Here is a 27213-nt window from a genome sequence, read left to right as displayed (position 1 = left end):
TCCTGCCAACAAAGGCCCCCTTGGATTATACCAGTCGTAAGGAGGCGACTTCCAGTCCCCAGCCGGATCCTGAACCAATGCAACTAGGCTCCTTACAGGGCCCCATTTCTCCACAAGAAAGCTTGTAGAATTGATACAGGACTATGTATGTATTGTGCATCAGACAAACACCTTGTGAGAAATTGCCCAAAAGCTCCTCCCAGGTGTTCGGGAAACGCCAGCTCTCGATCTTGGACGGAGCCCAGCTTCGGGAGAAAGATTCGTGCTCCATGTCTTTTCCAAGCAAAACCAGTCAACCCACAAACAGTCTGGTGATTCTTCAAGTGTTTCTGTCAATCACCAAAGATGAAACATATCCTGTCCTGGCCCTGGTAGACTGTGGAGCAATGGGCATATTCCTTGACCAGGATTGGGCCCTGAAACATCATATTCCCCGGAAGACCAAAGACATCATCCAGGCGGTCAAAGGCATTGATGGAAGTCCGTTATCTTCAGGACCCATAACCCAACAAACCACAGAACTTTTATTGACTATAAACAACGACCAAGCGATGCTACACTTCGACATTATAAAGGCTGCTCATTATCCGATGGTGCTAGACATTCCCTGGCTTCAAAGACACAATCCGTACATTAACTGGACCACGGGTTCCTTGTTCTTAGGATCAGAGTATTGCCTTTCACATTGTCTGTTTCAAGGGACTCAACCCTATTTCCTGGAATCCCAGGAGGCTAAGAACTCGCCTATTAGTGTGTCTACTGTCACCCAGATACCTGAGCCTTACCAACAATTCTCAGATGTATTCTCATAAAATATTGTTTAAGCGTTACCTCCCCACAGACCCGAAGATTGTGCCCGTCATACCATTCGGAATGATGTTCATACTTTCAGAACCAGAGAAGAGAGCCTTACGTGAATACATGGACACTAATTTATCCAACGGCACCATTCGCCCATCAAAATCCCCTGCAGGAGCATCCTTATTCTTTGTGCCAAAGAAAGATACTAAGGAACTCCGACCCTGCCTGGATTACAGGGGGCTCAACCAATGTACACGAAAGGACCGTTATCCGTTACCACTCATCTCAGACATCCTAGAAGCGGTCCATGGAGCTGTGATTTTTTACCAAACTCGACCTTCGGGCCGCCTACCATCTGATCCGCATAAGAGAAGGTGATGAGTTGAAAACTGCCTTCAGGACACCCTTTGGGCATTTCGAGTACGTATTGATGCCCTTTCGGTTATCCAATGCACCAGCAGTGTTTCAACGGTTCATGGATAGATTGTTTTCCGACATGCTGTTCCTTTTTGTCATCATATATCTGGACGACATCCTAATCTACTCCAAGAACATAGCAATACACCAAGAACATGTGTCAATGGTCCTACAACATTACGAGAGAATAATCTGCTCGCCAAACCAGAGAAATGTATCTTTCATGTTCCTACTGTTCGTTACCTGGGATTTATCCTAGGTCATCAAGGAATTGAAATGGATCCTGCCAAGGTCGACTCAATACTCTCATGGCCCAGGCTCACATCAGTAAAACAGATAGTCTTTCCTGGGTCTTGCCAATTTTTATCGGAAATTCATCCCTACCTTCTCTGCTATTGTACAGCCCATAGTCGCCTTATTAAAAAAAAAGACGTTCCGTTCAACAGGACAGAAAACCAAGAATCGGCCTTCCAGGTGTTAAAAACAAAGATTTACTCAAGGACCCATCCTGGCACAAGCTGACATAGACAAACCCTTCCTGGTGGAAACAGATGCCTCTGATTACGCCATAGGAGCTGTCCTGAAACAAGAATTGGAAGACAAAAAAGAACATCACATTGCCTATCTATCGCAAACTCTAAATTTCAGTGAAACACATTACTCTGTTTTGGAGAAGGAGTTGCTTGCCATCCGACAGGCCTTTACCGAATGGCAGCATCTGCTCTTGGGTGGCAAATATCCAATTCAAATCCGGACTGATCATCGGAATTTACAAATTCTTCAGTCTTTATAATGCAGAAACAGTCATCAGGCTCGCTGGGCCTTTTTTTAACTCAATATCAGTTCCAGATAAACCATGTTCCAGGAGTGACTAACATTATTGCTGATGCCTTGTCCAGCTGGCCTGATTATGAACCAGATTATGTGCCCTTCCTAAGATGTTTTCCGAATCCGTCTTTATTTCCAGACAAATTCCTTATTGGATAGTATCCGCTCTGCAACACCTTCATCAGACATCTGGAAGGAATACTTGAAGACAAACAGATGGGAGCTCTCAGCTAATGACAGATACCTATTTAAAGAAAATAATCTAGTGATACCCACACAAGAACTGAGGTTGAAGATAATAAAACTCTGCCATGATACCTTCCATTCAGGGCATCAAGGCATATCAGCAGCTCTCAGACTCATTCAGAGGAACTTTTGGTGGCCCAGAATGGCCAAAGATATAAAAAACGACATCCAAGCTTGTGCAGTCTGCAGTCAGAATAAGCATGACAATAAGAAACCAGCAGGACTCCTATACCAGCCTGCCTTACCTGACCGACCCTGGATGACTATTGCTACTGATTTCATCGTGGAGCTGCCTCCTTCCAAGGACTTTACGACCATAATGGTGACCATCGACCTGTTCTCCCATATGGCCCACTTCACTCCCTTGGAAAAGTTACATTCAGCACAAGAAATGGCAGGAATATTTATAAACCACATCTTTAGAGTTCATGGCCTTCCTTCCAAAATCATCTCGGATCGGGGCCCCCAGTACATCTCCCAGTTCTGGAAATATCAGTGCAAAATGTTGGGCATCCAACGCGCCTTGTCTTCAGGATATCATCCTCAGACCAATGGGATTACAGAACGAGTCAACCAAACACTTGAACAATATCTACAATGGGCCTCATTACGACCCAGGCGGTAAGTTACCGCCTGGGTCGTACCCTTACCACCATGGAAGTCCCCTTATCTATAGATGAGATTATGGCAGTGATTAATGGCCTGCCTAGATGCAAGGACCCGGGATCCGATGGACTCACATCCGAGTTCTACCAGGAACATGCGGCACTGCTGGCTCCACGCCTCCTGGAGGTGTGGGAAGAGGCACTCCGCAAATCCAGGTTACCGGCATCGCTGCAGGAAGCCACCATCACTATTTTACTCAAGCCGGGCAAACCAAGCGATGAGTGCGGCTCCTACAGGCCTCTATCGCTGATAAACATTGATGCAAAAATATACACCAAAGCCCTTACAAACAGACTGCTTCCACTGATGCCCTGCATGGTCCAATGCGGACCAAACGGGCGTTGTCCCCGGCAGGTCCACATCGCTGAACATCAGACGTCTGTTCAACATAATGGCTAGAATAGACCCTGGTGCAGAGGCAGGGACCGTAACAATAGATGCTCAAAAAGCATTTGACATGGTATCTTGGGAATTCCTATGGGTGGTGCTCGAAAAGATGGGTGTTGGTCACAATATGCTATGCTTCATCAAGCTGCTGTACTCACCCCCTTCGGGCAGGGTCCTGATTAACTCCTTGGTCTCTGAACCCTTCCCACTGGACAGGGGCACTAGGCAGGGCTGCCCCTTTTCCCTGATCCTGTTCGCACTAGCCACTGAACCAATGGCGGACATGATCCATGCCTGCCACGGACAGCGAAGAACTCGCCTTAGTGGTCCACCCGAAATATTTTAACTTTACGCCGAAGATGTGTTGTTATATGTGAGAGATCTGCATATAAACCTCGACCCAATCCTTCGGGACCTAATACACTTGGGCGGCTTTTTAGGCTTCACAATAAATTACACAAAATCCAAAGTGTTCCCCCTGACTAGTAATACAACAAAAAAAAACATTGCACATACCTGCTACGATGGTCTCCGGATGGGATCAAGTATTTGGGCGTGGTGGTCTTTGGGACGAAAAATTCCCTTTTGAAAGACAATCACCTGGCTGCGAAAAAATACATCACTAGCAAACTGGGTAGATGGGCTTCACTTCCACTCACAATGGCGGGAAGGCTGTCCCTGATGAAGATGGCGCTAGTGGCAAACCTTGTATATATCTTTGCCAATATACCAATCTGGCCAGACAAGACCTTCTGTCAAGTATTCTGAAGCGTTTCAGCACTTTTAAAACAGCGTTAGCAATATTAAGCAACATGCACTTCTAAAGCAATATTAACAGTATTAAGTTTGTTATGCTTTATCATGCCTTGAAACATGTATGCGACAGAAATATGAGAAAAGTGCTGTCAAGAAAGCGTATGTATGTGCAGCATCGCACAGCTTGGCTTTTTGCTCTTAAGCAGTTCCAAATATGGAATCCGATTCCGGACACAAAATGTCAGATTAATGGCTATTAATATGGGCAGAAGTTCAGGCGTTTAGGCTGGCTACTTAAAATGACGTCTTAAGCACCCGGATAGCCATAAATGGTTAGAACCATATATGGACACCCAACATTTCCTATACTTGGTTACTGGTGGGCACTCTAGTGTGCCTTTATTTTAACACGAGGAATGAGAAAGGGTTATTCGAGAGCATTTCTGTGGAGCTGGTTGGATAGCGGCCAGGACAAAAGAGCTTGGCAGAAAAAGGATGGCTTCCTGCCAGGACACAAAGTGTTGGCTTGAACCCAGCCAGGACAAATTGGCTTCCGTCCCAGCAAGTGAGTCATCTAGCGATCTCTGCGGTGACTATAAATAAACTGCAAGCGCAGAGACATTCGGAGATGCAGGGCTGGAGGTGACAGGCAGCGAGCAGGTGCTTCGCCGCAGCGCAATGAACTAGGACAGAGTCCAAGCCAAAGCATAACGCATAGCGCTTAGATGTGAGTAATTATGCTGGAGATATTTTACCTTATGCAATGATGCTATGCACTGTGATTGCTGAAAAGAAATTAAGTAATACAAAACGAGGCTTGTTGGATTATGATATCATATAATTTAGAAAGGAAATAATACAACAAGAGATATGCTGGTTCTATACGCAACTATAATTCTAATATTAACCATTTTGGCTTATTTCTGTAACATCGCTATTTTGATGATACTTAGCTTTATATATAGAAAAATAAATAATCTATAAAAACCAAACTCCTGAGTGGATCTATGCGTGAGAGATGTAATTATATTGTACTTTGAACCTAAGTGCTCACAATTAATAATAACATGTCTAGCTGCTGGCTCTGGGGCGAACAGTGGGTGCAGTTCCAAACAGAGATTTCCAATGAGCAGATTATCCTAAAACTGTGATATAGTTCTCAGCTCTCCCCAGGGGTGGCCAGAGGAGGGTGGGGCTCTATAAGCACGGCCCTACGAGTGTGAAAACGTGACAAGTGGCACCCAACATGGGGCCTTAGGTCAAAGGTTAAAGGTAAAAGTTAATCCTTAGAGCTCAAGGGATAATACATGAATAACATACCTCCCTTTTGGAGGCTGAAGAGGCTACAAAAGGGTTGTTAAGCTTAACAGTAAAAGGAAACCTTCTAAAAAAACATTAAAAGGATTTAACTACTGCAGCTTTGGCTGCCTATGTAGATGTGGACATACCTGCTGTTTGCCGAGCATCTGTGAATCGCTGGCTTGATGATGGAGGAGTAAGGCCAATTAATCAAAATGTTACGGTAGTAGTAGGACAAGCAGGAGGATTGCCAGGGGAAACCCTTTTTACCTACATGAAAACACCCGGTGCTAGAGCAGCGGGAGTGTTTGATAAATTGTGAATAAAATTTTTTTTTGAACACAGTAGAGTATAGACCTTATGTATTTTCAGAGTTAGCTCTGCAACACATAGCCCATCTGAATTGGTTTGGAGGCAGATTGCAGTATCCTGACACCTTAGCCAGACATGGTCCGTTCATACATGCAGGATTGTCAATCCAGCAACTGGCTAAGTTTCACCCAAACATAGAGAGACCATATGACAGGGAGCAGTACAGACTGTTGGCTACACATTTTGAAAATGCAAGAAATCATGCTTTAGAGTATGCCATGCAAATACCAATGGGTACACAACCACCAGGGGTTCCGCCACCAGATGGGGGAGGAATACAATTTCAGACACTGAAACCCTTGCTAGGACAGGTGCCTAAGAGAAGTGGGGGATTTACCCAAATGGTATTCAGAAAAGATAGGGCAACTACAAGCTGCATTTCGACAGAGGTAGAGAGCACTAGCGATGGTACTTCCAGCAGGCTGTACTCCACCATTAGAAAGTTGTGAAAGCTGGATGTCAGTCTACAGCTGGCTATAGATACAACTGATAGGCACTCCGTCCATAACGGCCCTGGATACGATACTGAAGGACATAATAAACTCACAAGGAGCGGCAGCAGCCATGAGCCTAGGACTGGCAATATCAGGAAATTAGCAGAAGGAATAACAATGCCTTTACTTAGAGGAGAGTCTGCCAGGTTAGAGATTAATAATAGGCTCAACCCACTCACCCTTCAGCAGAAACAGGAACAATTTGGGGAAATAGTGACTGCTGTATACAGATCAATAGGCAGAGACCACCTGGGAAGGGAACCAGGGGAAAATGTAAGAAAGGAATCTAAAGATGTGCAGCCTGAGAAAGGGAATGCTCCCAGAGGTAGATCTGATGGCGGGCGTAGAAGGAACTCACTTCCTCAAAAGAAAGGCAAATATAGGTCTGACCTAAGCCCAGTAGAAGAGGAAAGGGGAGATAATAGGAGAAGATCTTTGGATGGTGATGTTAATCGATCCCATCAGGAGACACCCAGGTATCAAGCACCCTGGGGAAAAATAAGTATTACAGTAATCGCCAGGATAGCTATGACTTCAGAGATAGGACAAAGCTAAAGCCACTTCAAAGGCATGGGGTTAGTGATGCTAGTTCATCTCATCCACAGACAGAGAAATTGCAAGCCTTGCAACCCAAGAAAGACCAGAGAGCAGACAAGAAAGAAAAGAATCAGTGATGGAAAAACCACACAGACACGCACAGGATAATACCAGAAACAAAGAGGGTAACTGACTGGATTGAAGTCCTATTGGACTCCGGCTCAGAGATTTCCATCATAAAGACTATCCATAGAGATGTATTGACTTACATTGAAATTGATAAGCGAATTGAAATAACTACACCAACATGACAAGTACTAGAGGACAATGATGTCTATTTAGTGACAATCCAATTGGAAGGGGAACAACCTAAAGAAATTGAAGCATTGTTTTGGGACCATCTACATATAAGACAAGGGGGTCTTTTGGCACCAAAGGATTGACCACCGTCCTATGTTAGGGAGGCTCGTAGAGGTGAAGAAGTAGTTGAACAAGCCTTTTCAGAAGAAGTAGATAAGGAAGTAGCAAAGCAATATGCAGTTGCATGGGCAGTGTTGAGGGCGGCACAACTGAATAAGAACCATGTAGGGTATGACATTGCGTGTCCACCCCATACAATTCCCATACATTCAGAGCCCACGCCTCAGAGACAATACCCACCTCCACTGCCTGATGTACCACATATTCAGAAAACTATAACTCAGCTTGTGGACCAGGGAGTTATAATTGAACAAACAAGTCCTTATAACACTCCAGTGCTTCCAGTGATTAAACCAGATCACACATACCGTCTGGTTTTAGACTATAGAGAATTGAATGCACATGCACGCACTGATGCAGTACAGAACCTTCACAGTTCTGGACTCTTAAACAATATCCTGAGAAACAAGTATAAAACTGTGCTTGATTTAGGGAATGGTTTCTTTGCACAACCATTGGCACCTGAGAGTTACAGGTACACAGCGTTCACGAACCGTGAAAAGCACTTTCAGATGACACGGTTAATGCAAGGATATTAAAATAGTCCAGGAATATTTTCCAGTAGGATACAAACTCTTTTAGCAGATATAGCAAACTGCTGGCAACATGTTGATGACATATACTGTACAGATGATGATCTAGAAGAGCACCATGAGAGAGTAGACCAGATAGTGCGTACTCTAGCATCCAAGGGATACATATTTAATTTTAAAAAATCTTTAAAAGCACAGAGAGAGGTTACAGTTTTAGGTTTTACACTTACTGATCAAGGAAGAGGGCTTTCACCCAATTTCCTAGAGAAATGTGCAAATCTGCAGAGTCCTCGTAGCTTGAAGCAACTACAGGCTATGCTAGGATTGTTAAATTATGGGAGAACATATGTACCAAACTATGCAGAATTAATCAAACCACTATATGCACTACTGAAACCCAATATCCGTCCATCAGACTGGAAATCAGAACATGCAAATATTTTGAATCATGTTTATACACTAATGACTCAGACAGGTCCACTGCAGGACAGAAACCCAGAAAAGGATTTAGAGGTTTTGCTAATGCCAGGTAAAAATGCTTTTGCGTACACTATGTGTAACAGAGGGGATAATAGGCCAATAGCCTACAGGTCACACATATACACTATACCAGAGCAGAAGTTTGCACCTGAGGAGCGGATTCTGGCAGCAGTTCAGATAATACTCAAGAAAGAGCGTTCTATAGAAGCCAGAAAGACCATACATATAATAACACCAATTGTACAACTAGAAGCTACAAATCGTGCTAGTATACCTAATTCAAAAGCACAACATACCAGATGGGTACAATGGATGTCGACTAGGGCAGCACCAGATGTACAGTTCCATTACAAGGAAGAATTATTACCAATGTGTAATCTTGAAGGGACACTACAAAATGAAGATGGTGTTGGAGAACCAGACATTCCATTATGGATGTATGCTCATGTTTTATACACCGATGGGTCAGTGATACCGGCTATAGGAACTAGGTCAAAATACTCAGCATCTTGTTCAGTAGTGAAAGGAAGATTCAATCATCACAATGAATTTGAACCATTAGACACCCAGGCTAAACATCTAGGGGAAACTTCAGCATAAGTAGCAGAATTGCAAGGTTTACTTTTGGCACTCTGACAAGTTGTACCGAACCAACCAACATTATTAGTATCTGATTCAGACTATGTGGTTAGAGCATTCAATACTGACCTACAATGGTGGGTAAAAAATGATTTTAAAGATTCAAAAGGAAAGCCCATCTCAGCGAAGCAACTGTGGCAACAGGTGTGGAAAGTAAAAGAGGGAAACTCTCTTTTATGGGTAACACATACTAAAGCACATAAAACTGATCATGTGCACAGTACCGGCAATGCGCTGGATGACTTATCCGCAAGGGAGAGGCCAACAAAATTTGTGGTAGCGGCACTAACCCACTCAGCTACACGCATAGATGAGGATATACAGGCATGCCTAAAAGGTGGTCCATACCCTAAAGGTTATCCAAACACTTATGGTTACAGTGAAAAAGATCATGTAGTGCGAGTAACAATTCCAATGAAGAAAGGCGATCCCATCAAGAGGGTTCTACCGAACCAATCTCAAAGAGAGAAAATGGTAACAGCAGCACATGCAGTGCTGTCATCTACACATTTTGGTATAAATGCGACCACTCAGTTGCTACAAGCTAGATACTGGTGGCCGGAATTGAGAAAGCAAGTAAAACACTACATTGCTAATTGTACCACTTGTCTACAGACAACAGTGGATCATACTAAGAAACCTAAAGAAACTCCATTACCAAGGGCACAGGTACCTTTTGAGTGCATGTTTATGGACCACATTGGTCCATTACCACCAGTGAATAAATTCAAATATCTACTCATCATAGTTGATTCATGTACCAGGTACACCTGGATATACCCTCAACAAAATGCTGATTCCAGGACAGTCATAAAGGACTTGCGATTCTTATTTGCTATGACATCAGTACAAACCCTCTATGCTGAGAATGGCCCAGCCTTTACTGGCAAAGCCGTACAGGAGGCTGTGACAAGTATGGGGGCAAAACTGTCTTTTTCAACCCCGTTTCACCCGGAAGGGCATGGAGTTGTGGAAAGGGCCAAAGGGATTATTAAACAAGCACTGACTAAATGCATTTTGGCTGGAGGAGGTAACTGGTTAGAACATGTACCCTTGATAATGAGAAGCATATATAACTTGCCTCGTCAATCACAGTGCAATGGTAAATCTCCTTATGAACTCTTGTTTGGCGACCCAATGTATATGCCTGACTTAAATAATCCCTCCAGTCCCTCAACCAGGCCAGATCAGCTGCTGCTAACAACGTTGTCGAGAGATTCTCTCCAGGAGACTACTTCAGAGCCACTTGAAGAACCGACCCTGAAGAAAGGAGACTGGGTGTTGGAGAAAATCCATGACAGAACATCATTGGGTCCATACTACCGTCTGGCAGTTCAAGTGATCAGTCTCAAAGGAACAAGAACGCGTGCTTTACAAATTGCTGATTTGGCTAATGCTAACTCAGATTCTTGAATGCATTTAAATTACTGTATGATTTTAGCCTCGTCTTGTGTCTCAACTGACCATTGGGGGCGTGTCAAGTATTCTGAAGCATTTCAGCACTTTTAAAACAGCGTTAGCAATATTAAGCAACATGCACTTCTAAAGCAATACTAACAGTATTAAGGTTGTTATGCTTTATCATGCCTTGAAACATGTATGCAACAGAAATATGAGAAAAGTGCTGTCAAGAAAGCGTATGTATGTTCAGCTTCGCACAGCTTGGCTTTTTGCTATTAAGCAGTTCTAAATATGGAATCCGATTCCGGACACAAAATGTCAGATTAATGGCTATTAATATGGGCAGAGGTTCCGGCGTTTAGGCTGGCTACTTAAAATGACGTCTTAAGCACCCGGATAGCCATAAATGGTTAGAACCATATATGGACACCCAACATTTTCTATACTTGGCTGGACAAAGGTTACTGGCGAGCACTGCCGTACGAAGGTAACTCTAGTGTGCCTTAATTTTAACATGAGGAATGAGAAAGGGTTAATCGAGAGCATTTCTGTGGAGCTGGTTGGATAGCGGCCAGGACAAAAGAGCTTGGCAGAAAATGGATGGCTTCCTGCCAGGACACAAAGTGTTGGCTTGAACCCAACCAGGACAAATTGACTGCCGCCCCAGCAAGTGAGTCATCTAGCGATCTCTGCGGTTTCTATAAAAAAACCGCAAGCGCGGAGCCATTCGGAGACGCAGGGCTGGGGGTGACAGGCAGCGAGCAGGTGCTTCCCCGCAGCGCAATGAACTAGGACAGAGTCTAAGCATAACGCATAGCGCTGAGATGTGAGTGATTATGTTGGAGATATTTTACCTTATGCAATGATGCTATGCACTGTGATTGATGAGAAGAAATGAAATAATACAAAATGAGGCTTGTTGGATTATGCTATCATATCATTTAGAAAGGAAATAATGCAACAAGAGATATGCTGGTTCTATACACAACTATAATTCTAATATTAACCATTTTGGCTTATTTCTGTAAATAATCTATAAAAACCAAACTCCTGAGTGGATCTATGCGTGAGAGATGTAATCATATTGTACTTTGAACCTAAGTGCTCACAATTAATAATAACATGTCCAGCTAACTTATGCAGGCTCTGGGACGAATAGTGGGCGCAGTTCCAAACAGAGATTTCTAATGAGCAAGCTACCCTAAAACTGTGATATAGTTCTCAGCTCTCCCCAGGGGTGGCCAGGGGAGGGTAGGGCTCTATAAGCACGGGTCACTTCTTCACTAGGCTGCATGGGCGCACATTTATTATGGCACTCCGGGGCTGTCCAGAAAAAGTGTTCCGACATGACGCTTCCCTACGATGAGGGAGGATTTAATGCCCCACATCTTGAACTCTATTGGGTGGCAGCACAAGCCCAGTTCGCCACCCACTGGTATGACACAACGCAGCAACCCCCGCATGTCGAGCTGGAACTCCTCGCTGCCAGTAGATCCAACCTCAGGACGCTAATCATGGACAGTAGGTATGAAGACGCGTGCCCATTTGCCCCAGTGGCAACCACGTTGCACGCTTGGCGCTTCATTACAGACACACTGGGAACACCATACCCATACTACAAATGGCTCCCGTTATAGAGATACCCAGGGTTAGGACCCACATGTGACGCCACGCTGGAAGCACAGTGGCAACGGTTAGAGTACATGGCGACAGATGACCTGTTCCCTGACGGGACATTTATCATTCCATCAACCTGACGTCAGGGACATACCAACAATGCGATCTAGTTCATGCAATACTACAGGCTGCAAGCAGCGGTCTCGGCGCGATGGCCGATGTTCCCATCAGAGCCTCCGGAAAAGGAGGAACTAGCTTATATAGCCAACTCCAGTGGGGGGCGTAAGATACTCTTGACACTGTACAAAATGCGACTTCACAAGAGGGCACCCTAGCCCCCTAGGGCAAAGGCCAAATGGTCCGAGAATCTTGGAGCAGAACTGTCAGATAATCAGTGAAAGGGCATGTGCGCACATACTAAAAATGTATCTCCCAAGTTTAGATTTAGAGGTATACAATTTAAGCTTCTGAATGAACTGTACTACACCGCCAGGAAACTAGGCCAAATCTGACCTCAGGCAGGTCATATGCATATGTTTTGGTCATGTGTACGATTGGATACATTCTGGGACTCTGTTTTAAAGACCCTATCGGAAATTGTTGATGCCCCCCTGCCTTGTGCTCCTCTTGGCGCATTATTTGGTCTGTGGGAAAATGTTCCCAATAAAAGACTTAGTTCATTTGTTAATGCTTAGTTAACTCAGCTCATTTGTATTTGTATTTTTATTTAGTTTAGTTTATTTATTTATTTATTCATTTGTTGTGCATGCTGGCGAAAAGATGTATACTCATAGGATGGAAGAGCAAACACCCGCCTGTTACAAAAGCTTGACTAATAGCGCTCACATGGGCCCAGAATAACGAGGAATTGTATATGGAATCATTACCCCACACATCCCGCCCGAAAGATATATGGTCAGAGTTCACATTTTATCTAACAGCCCTACCTGCCACTGATTGATACCTGATTCATTGCTGTTCCCCTGATGAGTTAGGCATAACTGATTTGATTGCACGCTCTGACTTAACCCCTGATTCCGCTTGTTGTAATCCTCTGTGTGTCATCTCTCTGCATTGAGCATTGTGTACCCCACTGTACTCTGCTTCTAATGCCAAATAAAGGTTTAAAAAAAAAATTGCATTGTGTTTTCAGAAATATAACAAGCAAAATTTAAAATTAGCTACGTTTTACTTTTTTCCACGGGGAGATTTCTATATATTTTCTGGTTGCAAAATAAGTCATGTTTACCTTTTTGTGTTCACTGCCTCGTTTTCAGATCGGTTTATTACTCCCAAGATATTACGTAGAAGCATCTGATCTCCTCATGCTGTGTATACTAAAAACCTTCTCATTTTTTGTGTTTGATTTTTAAGGTCACCTTGGACTGCCATCTTGGATTTTACCCAGCACGCCTTGCAGCATGAAGCAAATGTTACTGAGAGGAATACGAGGTGACCAATACACTTGCCTGCTCCTCGTCCTAGGCACATTTATGCTTTCTTTGTTTATACACAGGAGTACTGACATCCCCAAAACTCTGTGGGTGTATGTCACTCCCAGGCCGACGACCGGTCCCAGCATCACAATGAATTACACTGGCCTTCCAACCCATCAGACGAAACCAACCACCCGGCACCCTCTGATACCACCCTATCCCCATGACTACAAGTTCATTCTCAATGAACCAGACAAGTGCAAGCCCGAAGCGCCATTTCTGGTCATTTTGGTCATTGGAAACGCTAATGACTATCAAGCGAGACACGCCGTCCGAAGCACCTGGGGCAATGAAAGCACTGTCCCTGGGGTGTCCGTCATCAGGCTCTTCCTGACCGGGATTGCCCCCCGAGTCACCGACCGGGTCCAGAAGATGCTTGAAGAGGAGAGCGCCACCTTCCATGATATCATTCAACAGGACTTCCTAGACACTTACAATAACCTGACCCTGAAGACCTTAATGGGGATGGAGTGGGTAGCCAAACATTGTCTGAACGCCAGCTACGTCATGAAAATCGACAACGACATGTTCTTGAATGTGGACTTTTTGGTCCACAATCTCCTGATACCTGGGATCCAGGTGAAAAGAAACTACATGTCTTGCTATATTGTCAGAAATACAGGGCCTCTTAGGAACAGAGCATACAAATGGTATGTCCCTAAAGAGGTCTACCCAAGAAGCAAGTACCCGCCGTATTGTTCTGGACCAGGCTACGTACTTTCTGGGGACCTGGCCAAAAAAATCTATGACGTGGCTCAGACCATGCAGCTAATTAACATGGAGGACTCTTTCATTGGACTCTGCATGGAAGCTCTGAAGCTCAACCTCACAATTCCCCCCCAAGGCGTGTTCAATGGGCACAACATTAAGTACGACCGGTGTCGGTTCTCGTCTCTCATAACCGTGCACCACTACAGCCCTCAGCGCCTAATGGAAATATGGCCTGACTTTCAGTCCAGAAACGTCTCTGAGTGCGGAACGTCATGATGAGGATTGCTTCGATTTTTAAAGATGGTTGACTGCCGGTTTCAGCAAGAACATTCCTGCGAAATCAAGCTGAGGCACTAGACTAATAGGCAGTTACCCATGGAGTAATGCTAAGGCCTCATGTGTGCAGGTTCAGGAAAAATGCAAAGGTCTAAGGGACATTATGAACCCTAACTCGAAATCCCATTTTTCTTTAGAAAGTCTCAAATAGGGAACACATTGAAGCACAGCTGGTTAGTGGCTACAGGTTGAAAAATGGCAATTTAATCAAATTTAATGTCTTCAGAGCACCCAATTACCAATGTGAAAATGTTACCTCTTTTTGTATTTTGACAATGTGTCTCTACAAATAGTGTTGTTTTTTTAATAATGTATACACATTGAAAATCAAAGTAAGCAGATCAGAGATTATTAATTCATTATCAAGCTTTTATAACACACCAAATCACAACTGTAGGGGTCTCAAGGGGCTATACTTTTGTCCGACCACTGACTTAACTGAGCCCAACAACCTTTGCGCCTTGTGGATTTCAATAGTACTGTATTCCCGCACTTTTAAGAACCCCTTGATTTAGATGGCATTCTAAGAAAGTAAACTATGTTGATGATCCAGGGGTCTGCAACCTTTGGCTCCCAGATGTGTTTGGACTACCATTCCCATCCGGCCTGTACAGCATAGTCAATGTCAGGAGATCATGGGAGTTGTAGTCCGAAACATCTGGAGAGCCACAGGTTGCAGACAATCACTTAAATGAAATTGCACTAACTGTATCATTTATGAGTCATTGGGCCTCATTACGAGTCTGCCGGTCTGGAAATAAGGGTGCCAGTAGCAACGCACGACACCCTTCCGGACCAGCAGCATAGAACTCTGCCTGCCAGGGACCATGCGCCCGGCAGTCTGACCTGTCAAGTGCCTCGGCCCGGTAAGCTAGGTTGCCATGGAGGCACTGCTGACAATGATGCCAGTGCTTCCGTGGCACCCATTCCCCTGGAGTCCTCTGGGACTCCAGGGGAATGGGGCCCAACATTTCTCGGCACCTGATATCCCAGGCCGCCATGACTTATAATGTCCCGGTCAGGTGCCGGTAAAATGTTACACGAGTCCGGAGGCAACCGCGGGAAGCCCCGCCAGGATTACCACCGGGCTCGTAATAAGGACCAATCTTTTTTAGGTAATAAAACAAAAGAAAAACGGAACGTGAACTAAGCCTATGCCTTCAAGGAGAGTAAAATGGTTCAGAGAGTTTACGAACAGGACGGCCCGGATTGACCTATCGCCTTGAGCCTGCTCCTGCTCCTGTTCCAGAGAGGGCCGCAGGCTCCGTTGTTGTCTCTAGGCCTTTTTACACCTGTGTGCATTGAGTTTAATAAGCTGTACACTTTAAAGTTACAAACACACTCACTGCGCTGATATACGCCCTATTTCTCCGGTTTTGTTAATCCAAGCTCTCCGTCAGTGTTAGATCCTTAGGTGGATGTGCAACCTATGGTAGTCTAGCTTGGTGGAATTTTTTTATTTTATTTATTGGACGTTTGTATTGCGCCTATACAAAGTATTTCCAGGGGCCACAAGACAAGGTGGTGGGGAGAGGTGGGGACATGGGAATCACAAACCTAGAACAAAAACGGTTATATTGGCTTAGTGGCGAAGTGCATGAACAATGTGGTAAGTGCAGGGCTGGAGGAGGTAGAGCGAGAAGTGCAGGAGTGGTGTTCCCCTAAAGGAGAGCGTGGGCAAGTACTGGTCGGGCCAAGGCGGGAAGTGCCAGGGGGCAAGAGGAGGGAAGGGAGGATAAGTGCAGTGGACAGGGAGGACCAGGTTGGGCTAGTCCGGGAAAGGGGTCCTGAGGGCAAGTGCTGACAAGGGATGCTGGGAGGACTGGTGGAGGGTGGTCTGGCCCCTGTAAGACTCTGTAGGGATCAGGCCCAAGTCGCAATGGCAGAGGGAGAGTTAGCACGGGAGGGGGAGAGGGAGGAAAGAGAAGAAAAGGAAAGTCTTGAGAAGTTTTCAGAACTTAAGAAGATTCGGCTCAAGTCTGAAGTGGGGGGTTTCCAGAGGGAGGAGCCAGCCAAGAAAAGTGATCTACCTCCCACTCTCTCCTTGGAGAAACATTTGACCTGACGAGAGTTTGAGCCAGAGGACCGAAGGACTCTGGCCGGGAGATATTTAGGGAGGGAAAGCTGGATGTAGAGAGGTCCCAGGCCTCAGGCAGTCTTGTGGATGATTTAAAGGATCTTGAATGTGATCCTTGCGGTCACCAGAAGCCAGTGGAGAGATTTTACGACTGGAGAGATGTGGTCCCTGTGCTTGAGGCCAAGGATAAATCTTGCAGTCCTACTCTGGATTAGTTGAAGGGGGCAAAGGGAGGAAAGACGCAGATTGAGGAAGAGGCTGTTGCAGCAGTCTAGCCTAGAGAGAACCAGAACTCTGGAGACCATGAGCTTCTGTGGGAAGGTGAGGAAAGGTAGAATGCCCTAGAGGAGGTGCAGCTAAAATGTTGACTTCTTGGCAAGGTCCATGATGCGTGCAGAGAAGGAGAGAGAGGAGTCAAAGATGATCCCAAGAATGTTTGCCTCACAAGTGGGTGAGGGGAGGGGGCCCACTGAGTCTGGCCAGAGAGCGGGGGGGACAAGGAGCAGGCATCCCATTGAGAAGGATCTCTGACTTACTGGCATTAAGGTAGAGATCATTGGCAGAGCACCATGGCAGAATAGCAGTCAGGCCGTTGGTATAAGGCAGGAGGAGGAGGTGGTAGAGGATGGAGCTGTGTGTCGTCTGCATAACACTGGAAATGAGAGGAGAAGGTGGAGATCAGGTGGGCCAGAGCGGCCAGGTAGATGCTGAAGAACCATGGTGATAGGATAGAGCCCTGAGGGACGTCACAGGTCGAGAGTCAGGTGGAGGTGAGAAAATGACCCATTTGGACTTGGGAGGGTCTGTTTGAAAGGAAGGAGGTAAGCCACACCAGTGCCATGTCCTTGATGACTAGGGTATCATAGAGATGGTTTATGGAGATGGAGTGGTCGACAGTGTCTAGGGAGAAGAAAGATTGAGGAGGATCAGAACAGTGGGAGTGTTTGAGTCCAGATTAGAGAGCAGGACATCACAGGGTTCAGGAGAGCAGAGTCCATGCCTCTGGTTGCCATGAAACCGTATTGGTGGTCATGATGGCAACCAGCCACTTCGGTGTGGAGGGTCAGTTGGGGGATGACCAGCTTATCTGTGAGTGTGCCCAGAGAAGGGGTGATATAGATAAGGTGGGCAAGAGGGGTCAGGAGATGGCTTTTTTTAGGAGAGGGGGCACAAGAGCGTGCTTAAGGGGTTGAGGGAAGGAGCCAGTGGCAAATAAGTGGTTGCAGAGGTCAGCCAAGGCTGGGGTGAGAGAGGCGATGTCCTTGATGGTCCAGGAGAAGCAAGGGAGGACCTGTTTAAAGGAGACTTTCACAGAGCGGTAACTCTAGAGATCTCATCTGGTGCAATGGGAGAGAAGGAGTAGAGTATGGGGGAGGGGTGGAGATGGGGGCCAAGGGAGGCGAGAGAAGGAGTAGGGTAGGGGGAGCAGATGACAAAGAGGACAGAATGCCCAGAGTTTTGGAGAAATGGGCGGCCAGTGCAGAGCAGAGGGCCTGGGAGGTAGGAGGAGAGGAGTAGACTGCGGTCGGATTGGCAAGTTCAGTCGTGTTATTGGTGGCTCCAGAGATGCAAGCTTGGACATGAGCCCTCTTCTTGGAGTAGATGGAAAGACGATATTGCCTTTGGAGTAGGTGGCAGGCCAGTTTGTCAGAGGATGAGTTAAATGCCAAAAGCAAACCTGTCTGTTTTTCAAAGGTCAAGGGAATTATAGCAAGATGTTTAAACAAGAGATAGAGGGTGGTGCATCTGAAAAAGGCAAGAGAAGCAGGGAAGGTGGCCAGGAGGGAAGAGGAACAAACCCAGGAGAAAATTGTCAAAATCAGGGATTTTAATATATATATATATATACGTATATATATATACATATATATATATATGTATATATATATACGTATATATATATATATATATATTCTGTTATTTGTAACACACTTAATACCCAGAGGTTTCTAAGCGTGGACCCGGGGATCGAACCTGTGTTACAGTGCGTCATATTGCATCCAAGGCAAGCCTGAGTTATCCTTCTGAGACATGTTATTGAAAAGAGAAAGGGTTAAGGTGGAACAGCAGTGCAACGCAGAAATCTTTTATTTATTCAGTTATTTATTAATTAATTTACGTGTTTTTAGACGTTCTAGATGCACCCTGGATGTTGCTTTAGGGCGCAATAGAGTAGCGTGAAAGCATTTGGAAAAAGACCAAGAAGAAAAGCCATTGTCGAAGCGATGCTTTTGTTCAGTAAACAACGATGCAGGGGTGGGGTATTCTTCTTATGAGATACAGACGAGGAAAAGGAGAAAAGATGAATAACCACCATACTGTGAAAGAAGGAGGCTGGTTTGGGTTAGCAAAACTTGAGAGGCTGAGGAAAGTACCCTAAGATATCAAAGGAGCTCAGACAGGAAGTGACAGCAATGCTTTCAACGCTGCCACCTTCCTGTTGCTAACGCTCCATTGAGCGAAGGTCTGGAGGAGGAACTTGCACGGCACTCCTGCTTTACAATGGAGTGACCATAACCCCACTGTAGTTATCCCTCATACTCACGCGGGGCGAGGAAGTTTGTGGAAACGGCACATATGGCAGAAAATCCAAGGAGGGCACCCTGGCAGCTACTACACCAGGAAAGAGCAAGTCCATTGTATTATGAAGTGGCTTGCCCATTGCTGGGCGACTTTCATCTTAGTCAAATCCCGGTGGACTCAGTCATTGGTTTGTCCAAAAAGTTAGTGCAATGCACCAAACCCTAACTAGCAATGTCAAGTAGAGTAATTGGGACTATGTCTATGAAGACCAATAGTTAGTTTGATACCAACTGTAAAAATGCCAAGAATAGCCTTTTGGCAGCCAATGAAAACACAGACTCTAAAGGAAGTGCCATGCACCCTTTGGTAAGGGTGCTGAGAAAGGAAAATAAAATGGTGTAGGAAAAGTACACTATTCGGGCAAAACTGCTCACAGGTCCTCCAAAAACCAGGGGGTGGGATTCGGCTCGCCTCGGTGCTGCAAGTCAAAAATGATGAGAACACACCTGGCCTGAATGTTCTTCCTATTAATTTGTTTAAATCAGAACGTTTGTTATAGAGCCCTATTGTGCATAAATTGTTCTACATCATTAACCACTCCCATCTTTTTCTGCGTAGCTGTAAGGGGGATTTTCTCTGCTCCACCTAAAAAAGGGGTGATGATGGGGGACCTGGAAGTTGCAGGGTAATTTCCCTGTTAGAGCCTCTGCTCGAGGTCTATAGTAAGATCTTGCGGACGCACCTTAAATACTGGAATAGTGAGAAAAACATCCTCTCTTTTCCAAGCCAGACCAAGAAGGAACAACATCACTGTCGAGCAGGTTTGTGTCTCCATTTAGTGCTTCAAAATGTGGTTATATTGGGTAAACAGACACTTTATATGGTCTTCATTGATTTGAAGACCACTTTCGATACACTTCCATGGCCCAAGTTGTGAGAGGTATTGGCCAACCTATCCGTCCCTACTACGCTACTGCCAACAATGATGAGTCTATCCACCGACAACTATGCTGTGGTACTATAGGTCATGCGCAGTGAATTGACTGAAGCATTCCCAGTAGCAAATGGGGTTAAACAGCGATGTGTCTTTGCCGCCCATTGTCTTTTCCTTTCTATAAGCATGTCATTGCTATGGATGGTTCAGCTTTGAAGGCCGATGCACAATTGTTTGTTGTGGAAAAAAATTGAATATTGGTGTTTGCCGATGAGACAGAGTTCACCTCGAAAACACATGTGGGGAAACTTGAAGGCCTTCCCAGAAGCACACCTGTTGCTTGTCTCTACTTAGAGCTTTGTTCTGTGCGTACTAGATATTACATCAAACATAAGTCTCATCCAGGCAAGGCAGCAGGTGCGCAATTTACCACTTAACTGATTTAATGAGCCATTCCCCGCTTCACTGTACCAGCCGTGTGCACTTACATGTGCTTGGCTTTGTATTTGACACAAGCATATGCTATAAGCAGGCTCAACCAGGTAGCTGCACCTGTGGCCATCACTTTATAGAGGAGCAACTGTGGATACTTTATCATCGCCAAGGGCTAAATCCATTCCATGGTTTAAACATGTGAAGGACTTGTTCTGAACTCAGCACTGTATGCATTTGTAGGAAAACCTGGTTGAGATTACGATCAATGTAAGCGGTGCAATAAAAGCGCCCTATAACCCCCACTTGCTTAGAAATGTGATTGTGGATTGCAGACCGCACTGTTTGATTTGTACCTGCAGGCGAAATTTACTTGCTTAATTGAATCTTATTTCTAAGTTATGGAACCTCCTGTAATCATACATTATAGGTTGCGTTACGCTTGGGAGCACTCACACTTCCATCTGTTATGTTGCATTGGGCTATTGGTAATGGGGGCATCCATCCTTATTATAATTCAGGTGCAATTCATCTTGCACAGGTTGCAATGCACAAATACCTCTATTTGTGACCCTTGTGGGAGGGAGGGCATGTCAGACAAGTGTGATCAAGTTCTTTAAGGGAGTAATCAGTAATTTGCTCACTTTAAAGTTATGGGACTAATCTCAAGTAGAATTAAAAAAAAAAACTTGGGTGCAATTCTAGACATATTATTTTCAACAATACAGACTTGAATTCTGTGTTGATCAAAAACTGATTTTCAAGAGTTCTAGATACATCGAGATGCTTAGGTTTGTCGTCTCATGTAACCTAAAACTCACACAAATAATCAGACATCACTATGGCTAACAATGAATAAGAGGACCAGACAGAATATCAACACATATTCGATTCAATAGTTAAATGTTCTGGATAAAAATGGATGGAGAAACCAGAAAATAAATGTCGATGTATGGGTGTGAAGGATTGAGATCGGACAAGGATCTACATGTCCTAACTTTTGCCATTTTTATTAAATGTAAAAGGCTGCAGGTAATCCATCTCGGAAAGGGTGGTCTGATAACCAGAACCCCTTCATTAAACTCTATGCCAAAAGCATAATGTACACCTGTGGCCTGATGCATTAGTAACCTGATCGGCAGTTCCTGCTCTCCTGTGCACAGAGACGATTCAGAGGTCAGAGGTGTCCTGTCTGACAGCTGCGGTGACAGCCAAAAGATTTAAAACTACACCTCAGTTCCATATCCAATCTAATGTGGATAAATTACCCACCTGGTGGCAGGGTAATCTGAAAATATAAGCCATACCTATATTGGTAGCATACCATTGTCAAATCTGTGAGCACAGAGAGCCATGGGAGGCTATGTGGATTTGAAGCACCTGCCTGACTGCATTCCAGTGAAAGGGACAAAAGGCAGGATACATGCTCCAGTTGACTCTCTGGGAGGAAAGGTACCTCCTCTCTAGCCAGGCCGAGGATCTCCCAGGTGGAGATGCCCTTTAAACCTGGCTTCAAAGAACCAATTCCATAACAAAGGGATGCCCCACACTATGGGGAGTGCACATCAGAGAGCCTTTGAAGCTGCAGGCTAGAAAATGGGCAGTCAGAGATCACACATGGGTTTTGAGGAAGGATTCTCTGTGGGATTGTCTCTCCTTCCTGTCCCCTCCACTTCCTGTGGAACAATGCACTCTGAGTATGACATGAGAAGGCAAGGGTCACTTGTCACAAGGACAGGGTTTTGACTCCTTAAAGCAAGCTTGGTATTAGCCAATACACTGTAGTCTTTTCCCTATGAAAGAGGAGGTCTCCCACTCTTTCTTTGATTAACCTTTGGAATCTCCAGTACTTAAGGAGGGATTCATTTGGACTTCCTTTGAGAGAGTTGATTTGTCCAAAGCCCTCAGCCATTGAGGTGAAGTAGGAATGCTGCAAGGCAGAGGCAGGCTATGCACATTAACTAATCCTAGAGCACACTCTGGTGGACTCTTGACACCAAACCAAAGCCTGCCACTCTGCTTGTAAACCACCCTAGACTGATAGAGCAGAGACTGAACATGTCTAACCTTGTCCTAAAGCCCCCTGCAGTGGGTCCCACAACATCTTCAAAGCTAGAACAGTCAGAATCCCTGTTTTCGCCGTTCAAACCAACTCAAGCCACCAATTCGCCACATTAGAACCAACAAGGCCTACCAGTGCTGCCTTTGTCACACACTCGAACTTTGAACCAGCGTGCTAGCATCAGCGAAATAGCTTGAAGCCGCATCGCCCCAGCAGAGCCTCGTCCCCTGTCTGACAAAATGTAGACGACTTTGAACCAAGCATGAAACCTCCAGGGCTTTGCGTTGAAGAACTACTTCAACTAACGGACCAATGTACCAATGTATCCATCTAAGAGTAGCGGTGGCGGTATGAACATTATGAACCTGCACTGTGCTACCTGATATGGGTGGACTCAGTCTGTGTGGGCTGGGGTTTATTATCATTTTGTAAGAATGTGCTAAAGTTGAAGACATTTTTACTGAAAATGATTTGAATTGAATTGCTTTGTTTTATGAGGGTGGAATGTTGTTTATTCTTGTATTGTGGGATGTGTAAGGATGTGTAATTACGTTCTCAATTGCTGTTGGTTTTATGGGTACTTTATGTATTCCCGAAATAAACTTTCTACCTAACAATAGACCGTTCCATCACTCGTCAAACCGAATCAGTGGTACTCATCATTTGGAACCAGGCTTGATCATCAAACTGCTCCTGGTGATCCATTCGACCTGCATGGCCCGGGGCTGGACCTTGTCAAAGGGGAACAGGGACTCCTGCCAACCTGGGGTGGGTGGCCTGCCAGGGAATATGTAGGAGCTGATTCTACCCCAGAGATGGGATTAGGCGTTTTGGGGAACCTAGTCCCTTACCCCCTTGAAATCGCCTTGAATTGGAGGTCCTTAAAAAGCCCCAGAGGGCGTAAGGTAGATAAGGCTGCAGCCTTTAGGCCATCCCGAGCAGACCAGGACATAGCTAGAGAGTAGGAGTTTCCTATCTCTAGTTGTCAAACCACCCTGCTGGGGCATACAGGTGCCTGACCCAGTGTGGCGGGAGCACATGGGAGAGTGAAGGCAAGCCCAGGAATCTCCCTTAGTCTGGCCCCTCCTGCTGTCATTCATCCACCAATCCTTTGAATCTGTGCATTCTACATCTAAACTGCACCTACGATTCCTTGTATTATTAAAGCCATCTGAGACAGGAGGGGCACTCAAGCCTGCAGTTAAGGTCTCCAAACACAACGGTATTGGAACGAGAGAGGAAGATGAGAGCATTTATGTAAAAGCAGAAAAAGAAGGTTCCGGATGAAGGTGGTGATACACCAGAACCAAAGAAAAAATAAGAGGGGGAAAGGGAAAGTTCAGCAGCCATGATTTTAGCATTAGGAATAGAAGGAAATAAAGTAGAAAAGATATTCAATGAGTCCTGCAAGGAAATCACTACCCAGCTCCAGAAGGTTGGGTTCTGTTGAAGTGCAGAATTAGTACCACCGGTAGGATGGCTGTGTGGAGATCTGGTCTTTGGCTCTGTCTTTTATGCTATGCGTGAGTGATGTAAACTATGGAATCTTGTGCCTGAGTGTTCCGTTGGTTTAGTTGGAGTTAGCCTGGGTTATGGTCGCTGGTGGGTCTCCCATCGGACTCCTATGGTCTCTCCTATGACACTTACCTTGCTACCTGTGGACTTACCTTGATAAATGGACTTACCGGGTTCTTGCTGTCGCAGCCTTCTTTCTAGCAGGATCTCCCCAGCCAGATTGCAGCAGGCTTCTTCAATAAAAGGGACTGAGGGTTTGGTAATGAAGCCTGGATCATAATGGTTATATGAAAGGAGATTTCAGAACTGTGTTGCGGTATTAAAGTGTGCTGCAGTCAACAGCAGCGGAGATTGAGGAGTAACAGCAGCAACTACACATGCATGCCAATCCTTTAAGGGAAGTGTAATTGGAGGCACATACAGCACATTAGTTGCTAGAATAGAGTAACCTCTGTATAACCTCCGTCTTCTTCCACTGTTTAGTTTTTTTCACTGTTATGGGGGGGAAGATGTTATGTTGATATGATGTGATGTCAAGTGTTTGGAACCTCGATTCCAGCACACTTGAAAAAGCTGTTAAGAACTGGACCAGGGACAGCTAGGCATGTATGTGCGCTGCAGGGGTCTCCTCTCTACAAATAAACACACTTGTTTCACACCAGCAAGTGTATTTTAATGTATAACACTGGAGACAACAGAAATGTCATAAGTAGGTAGAAGTCCAGGGGGTGTGGCTAGCGGCCATGGAGTGAGGCTGCTTTCTTGTGAGCTCCTGCCCGATCAGTCATCATCCGTATAATACAGACAGATCTGCTGCATCAGAATAATCTAAAAATGGAAGGAGATTTAGATAAGCAATAGCGGAACAAACTCCTCCTATAAGAGATGGCACACCTCAACGGAACAATGTGGAAAAGCCTTGCCAGTTTCGGATGGAGACCGCCGAAAGGAGCCCAAGATGGCATCCGAGAGAGGGTAACTGCATCCTCTCAAGAGGGAACAGCCAGTTCCACTGTGGTTGCGAATGCTCCATGAAAGCGAGACAGGCAGCAAGCAGACAGACCCCCTGCATCCAAGGTGTGCGAACCGCATTGTACCAGTGGCGTGCCGCGAGTTAGGCTTGGCACGGAGACGTGCCTTGGAACGTTCACACGTGGCCAGGCTTGGGCTTATCTTACTCCCGCTGAGCATCCACTGGTGGTCAGGGGGAGGCAAATGGGACATCCCTGCTACAGGTGCCCAAACACTAAAAGCATAGCATCGCTGAGTCCGCAAACCCGCGGAGGATAGCCAAGAGGTGGAAAAACGAAAATCATGCGCGCCAGCACACTGTGCAGGACACAGCCCGCAGACCGGGCAGAGCCTCCTTCTGCTGCCTAGATAGGCAAACAACACTAGTAACACCGGAGAACACAGGTACTATATACCTAGCTGTAGAAAAACTAGAAAACGCTCCAGTGACATGCGCCACCTGCTCACGGGGGAGTTGAGATCACGACTGGGGCCTGAGGGACGCAATAAGGAAACAATACTCCGGAATCCATGCACCAGAGGTCTCCCCCTACACCTCCCCAATTAAGAAAAATTAACAGAAAAGGAGCCACAACAGGAGCCTAGAGGCACAACACAACTACCCAGCAAACGCCCCTACCATCAGTCAGCAACACTATTGAGGTAAGGCACACATTTGCTGGGCATAGAACAAGCTAAATGCCTCCCAAAACAGCAAAATCAATGGGTAATCAAACAACGATAGACAGCTATGCGACAACTCTGCCACAAGGGTCTACAGACAACATGGCGGCGATACAGGACAAAATAAATGAAGCCGACAGCGTGGGCAACCAAATCCTGCTGGCTATCGCAGAATTGAAAGCTTTGCTAGGCTCAAAAATAGACGCTGTTATCGTCAATGTTGGATTGTTGCACCAAGATGTCAGAATGCTGTCTGAAAGGACTACAGACTTGGAAAAGAAGCTGACAGAAAACACTGCAATGACCCAGGAAAATCACACCCAAGTCTACATCTTGCAGCAAAAAGTTAGTCTTGTGGAAAACAGGGTTGATCATGCCGAAGAAAGAGCCTGTAGAAATAACGTCTGCATTGTCGGCCTACCTGAAGGAGAAGAAGGGACTGACCCAACATCGTATATCGAGAATATGTTTCTACATGATATTGGACCTGGGAACCTTTCACAAGGGTTCACAATAGAAAAAGCACATAGGGACCTCACCAAAAGGCTGCCACCTGGTGCCCCTCCAAGCCCTATAATAGCAAAAGTTCTTAACTATAAGGACAGGGAGAAGATTTTATCCTTCTCAAGGCAAGGAGGAACAATACAGAGAGCATCAGCAAACTTAGCAGTGTACCCGGAACTACACTTTCCAGGTCTAAAAAAACAGAGCACACTTCACACCGGCCAAAGACAGACTTTGCAACGCAGGCTAGAAATACATGTTGATGTATCCAGCTTGTCTAAAAGTCCTCTATAAGAACCGCGCCTTATTCTTCGATCTCCCAGAAGAGAAGAGGCACAAGCATGGATGTATAGAGAAGAGACTGTCCCTCTTGCAGAGATGTACACCATCCCATCCAAACACAAAGACTCCTCCGATGCTGGCTCAGGCACGTAATAGCTGACAACAATGAAAATACCACCGGGAAGCAGTCAGAGACCCCACGGCAAGTGGGTCACTGATGCAATGGTCCGCCTCTAATGATCATAGTTGTTATCCAAGTTTGCTCGAGTGGCAGGACCCACTTTATAGATTCAAACATCTTTCCCGAGGAAGTAAGGCTGTCACACGGCTGCTACCAACCCGCCCACAGACGTTTTCTTCATTGGAGGCTTATTTCTGTGTCCACCCACTGCGCACACGCCCCAGGATCAGACCCCATGGGCCAAAGCGATAAGTGCCCATGCCTCAGCACAGGCAACGATGCTGGTTGACTTTTATTAGTTGGGGAAGTTATAATGGAATTTGTTTTGCCTGTATCAGTCACTGAATCACAAACTAACTTGATAACGTTCGCCAATTCTGTAAAAAGTAGAGATAGAGATGGGGGGTTGTCTGTCGAAACTAAATACAAGCCCCAATCACTGAGTACGGATACAAATGGCTAATTACATACAATTGCTTACCTGGAATGTCCTGGGCATGAACGATTATGTA

The 27213-nt window shown here is 45.4% G+C and overlaps 1 protein-coding gene across 5 annotated transcripts in view; it reads left to right on the top strand.

Annotated features, from left to right (window-relative positions):
• LOC138468296 (beta-1,3-galactosyltransferase 2-like) overlaps positions 1–23143 on the top strand; it is a 574221-nt gene extending 551078 nt beyond the window's left edge. For all 5 annotated transcript variants that reach the window (XM_069608784.1, XM_069608786.1, XM_069608782.1 and 2 more), the window contains one exon: positions 13328–23143. In XM_069608784.1, coding sequence (XP_069464885.1) covers positions 13375–14436 — 1062 coding nt within the window. In that variant the 5' untranslated portion in view covers positions 13328–13374 and the 3' untranslated portion in view covers positions 14437–23143. The remainder of the gene's footprint in view (positions 1–13327) is intronic.
• The last annotated feature ends 4070 nt before the right edge of the window (positions 23144–27213 follow it).

The sequence above is a fragment of the Ambystoma mexicanum genome, chromosome 4q (genome assembly GCF_040938575.1).
Source record: "Ambystoma mexicanum isolate Mex_15411 chromosome 4q, UKY_AmexF1_1, whole genome shotgun sequence".
NCBI classification, from domain to species: Eukaryota; Metazoa; Chordata; class Amphibia; order Caudata; family Ambystomatidae; genus Ambystoma; species Ambystoma mexicanum.
The sequence above is the reverse complement of the archived record's forward strand: the minus strand, read 5'-3'. Positions and strand labels throughout refer to the sequence as shown.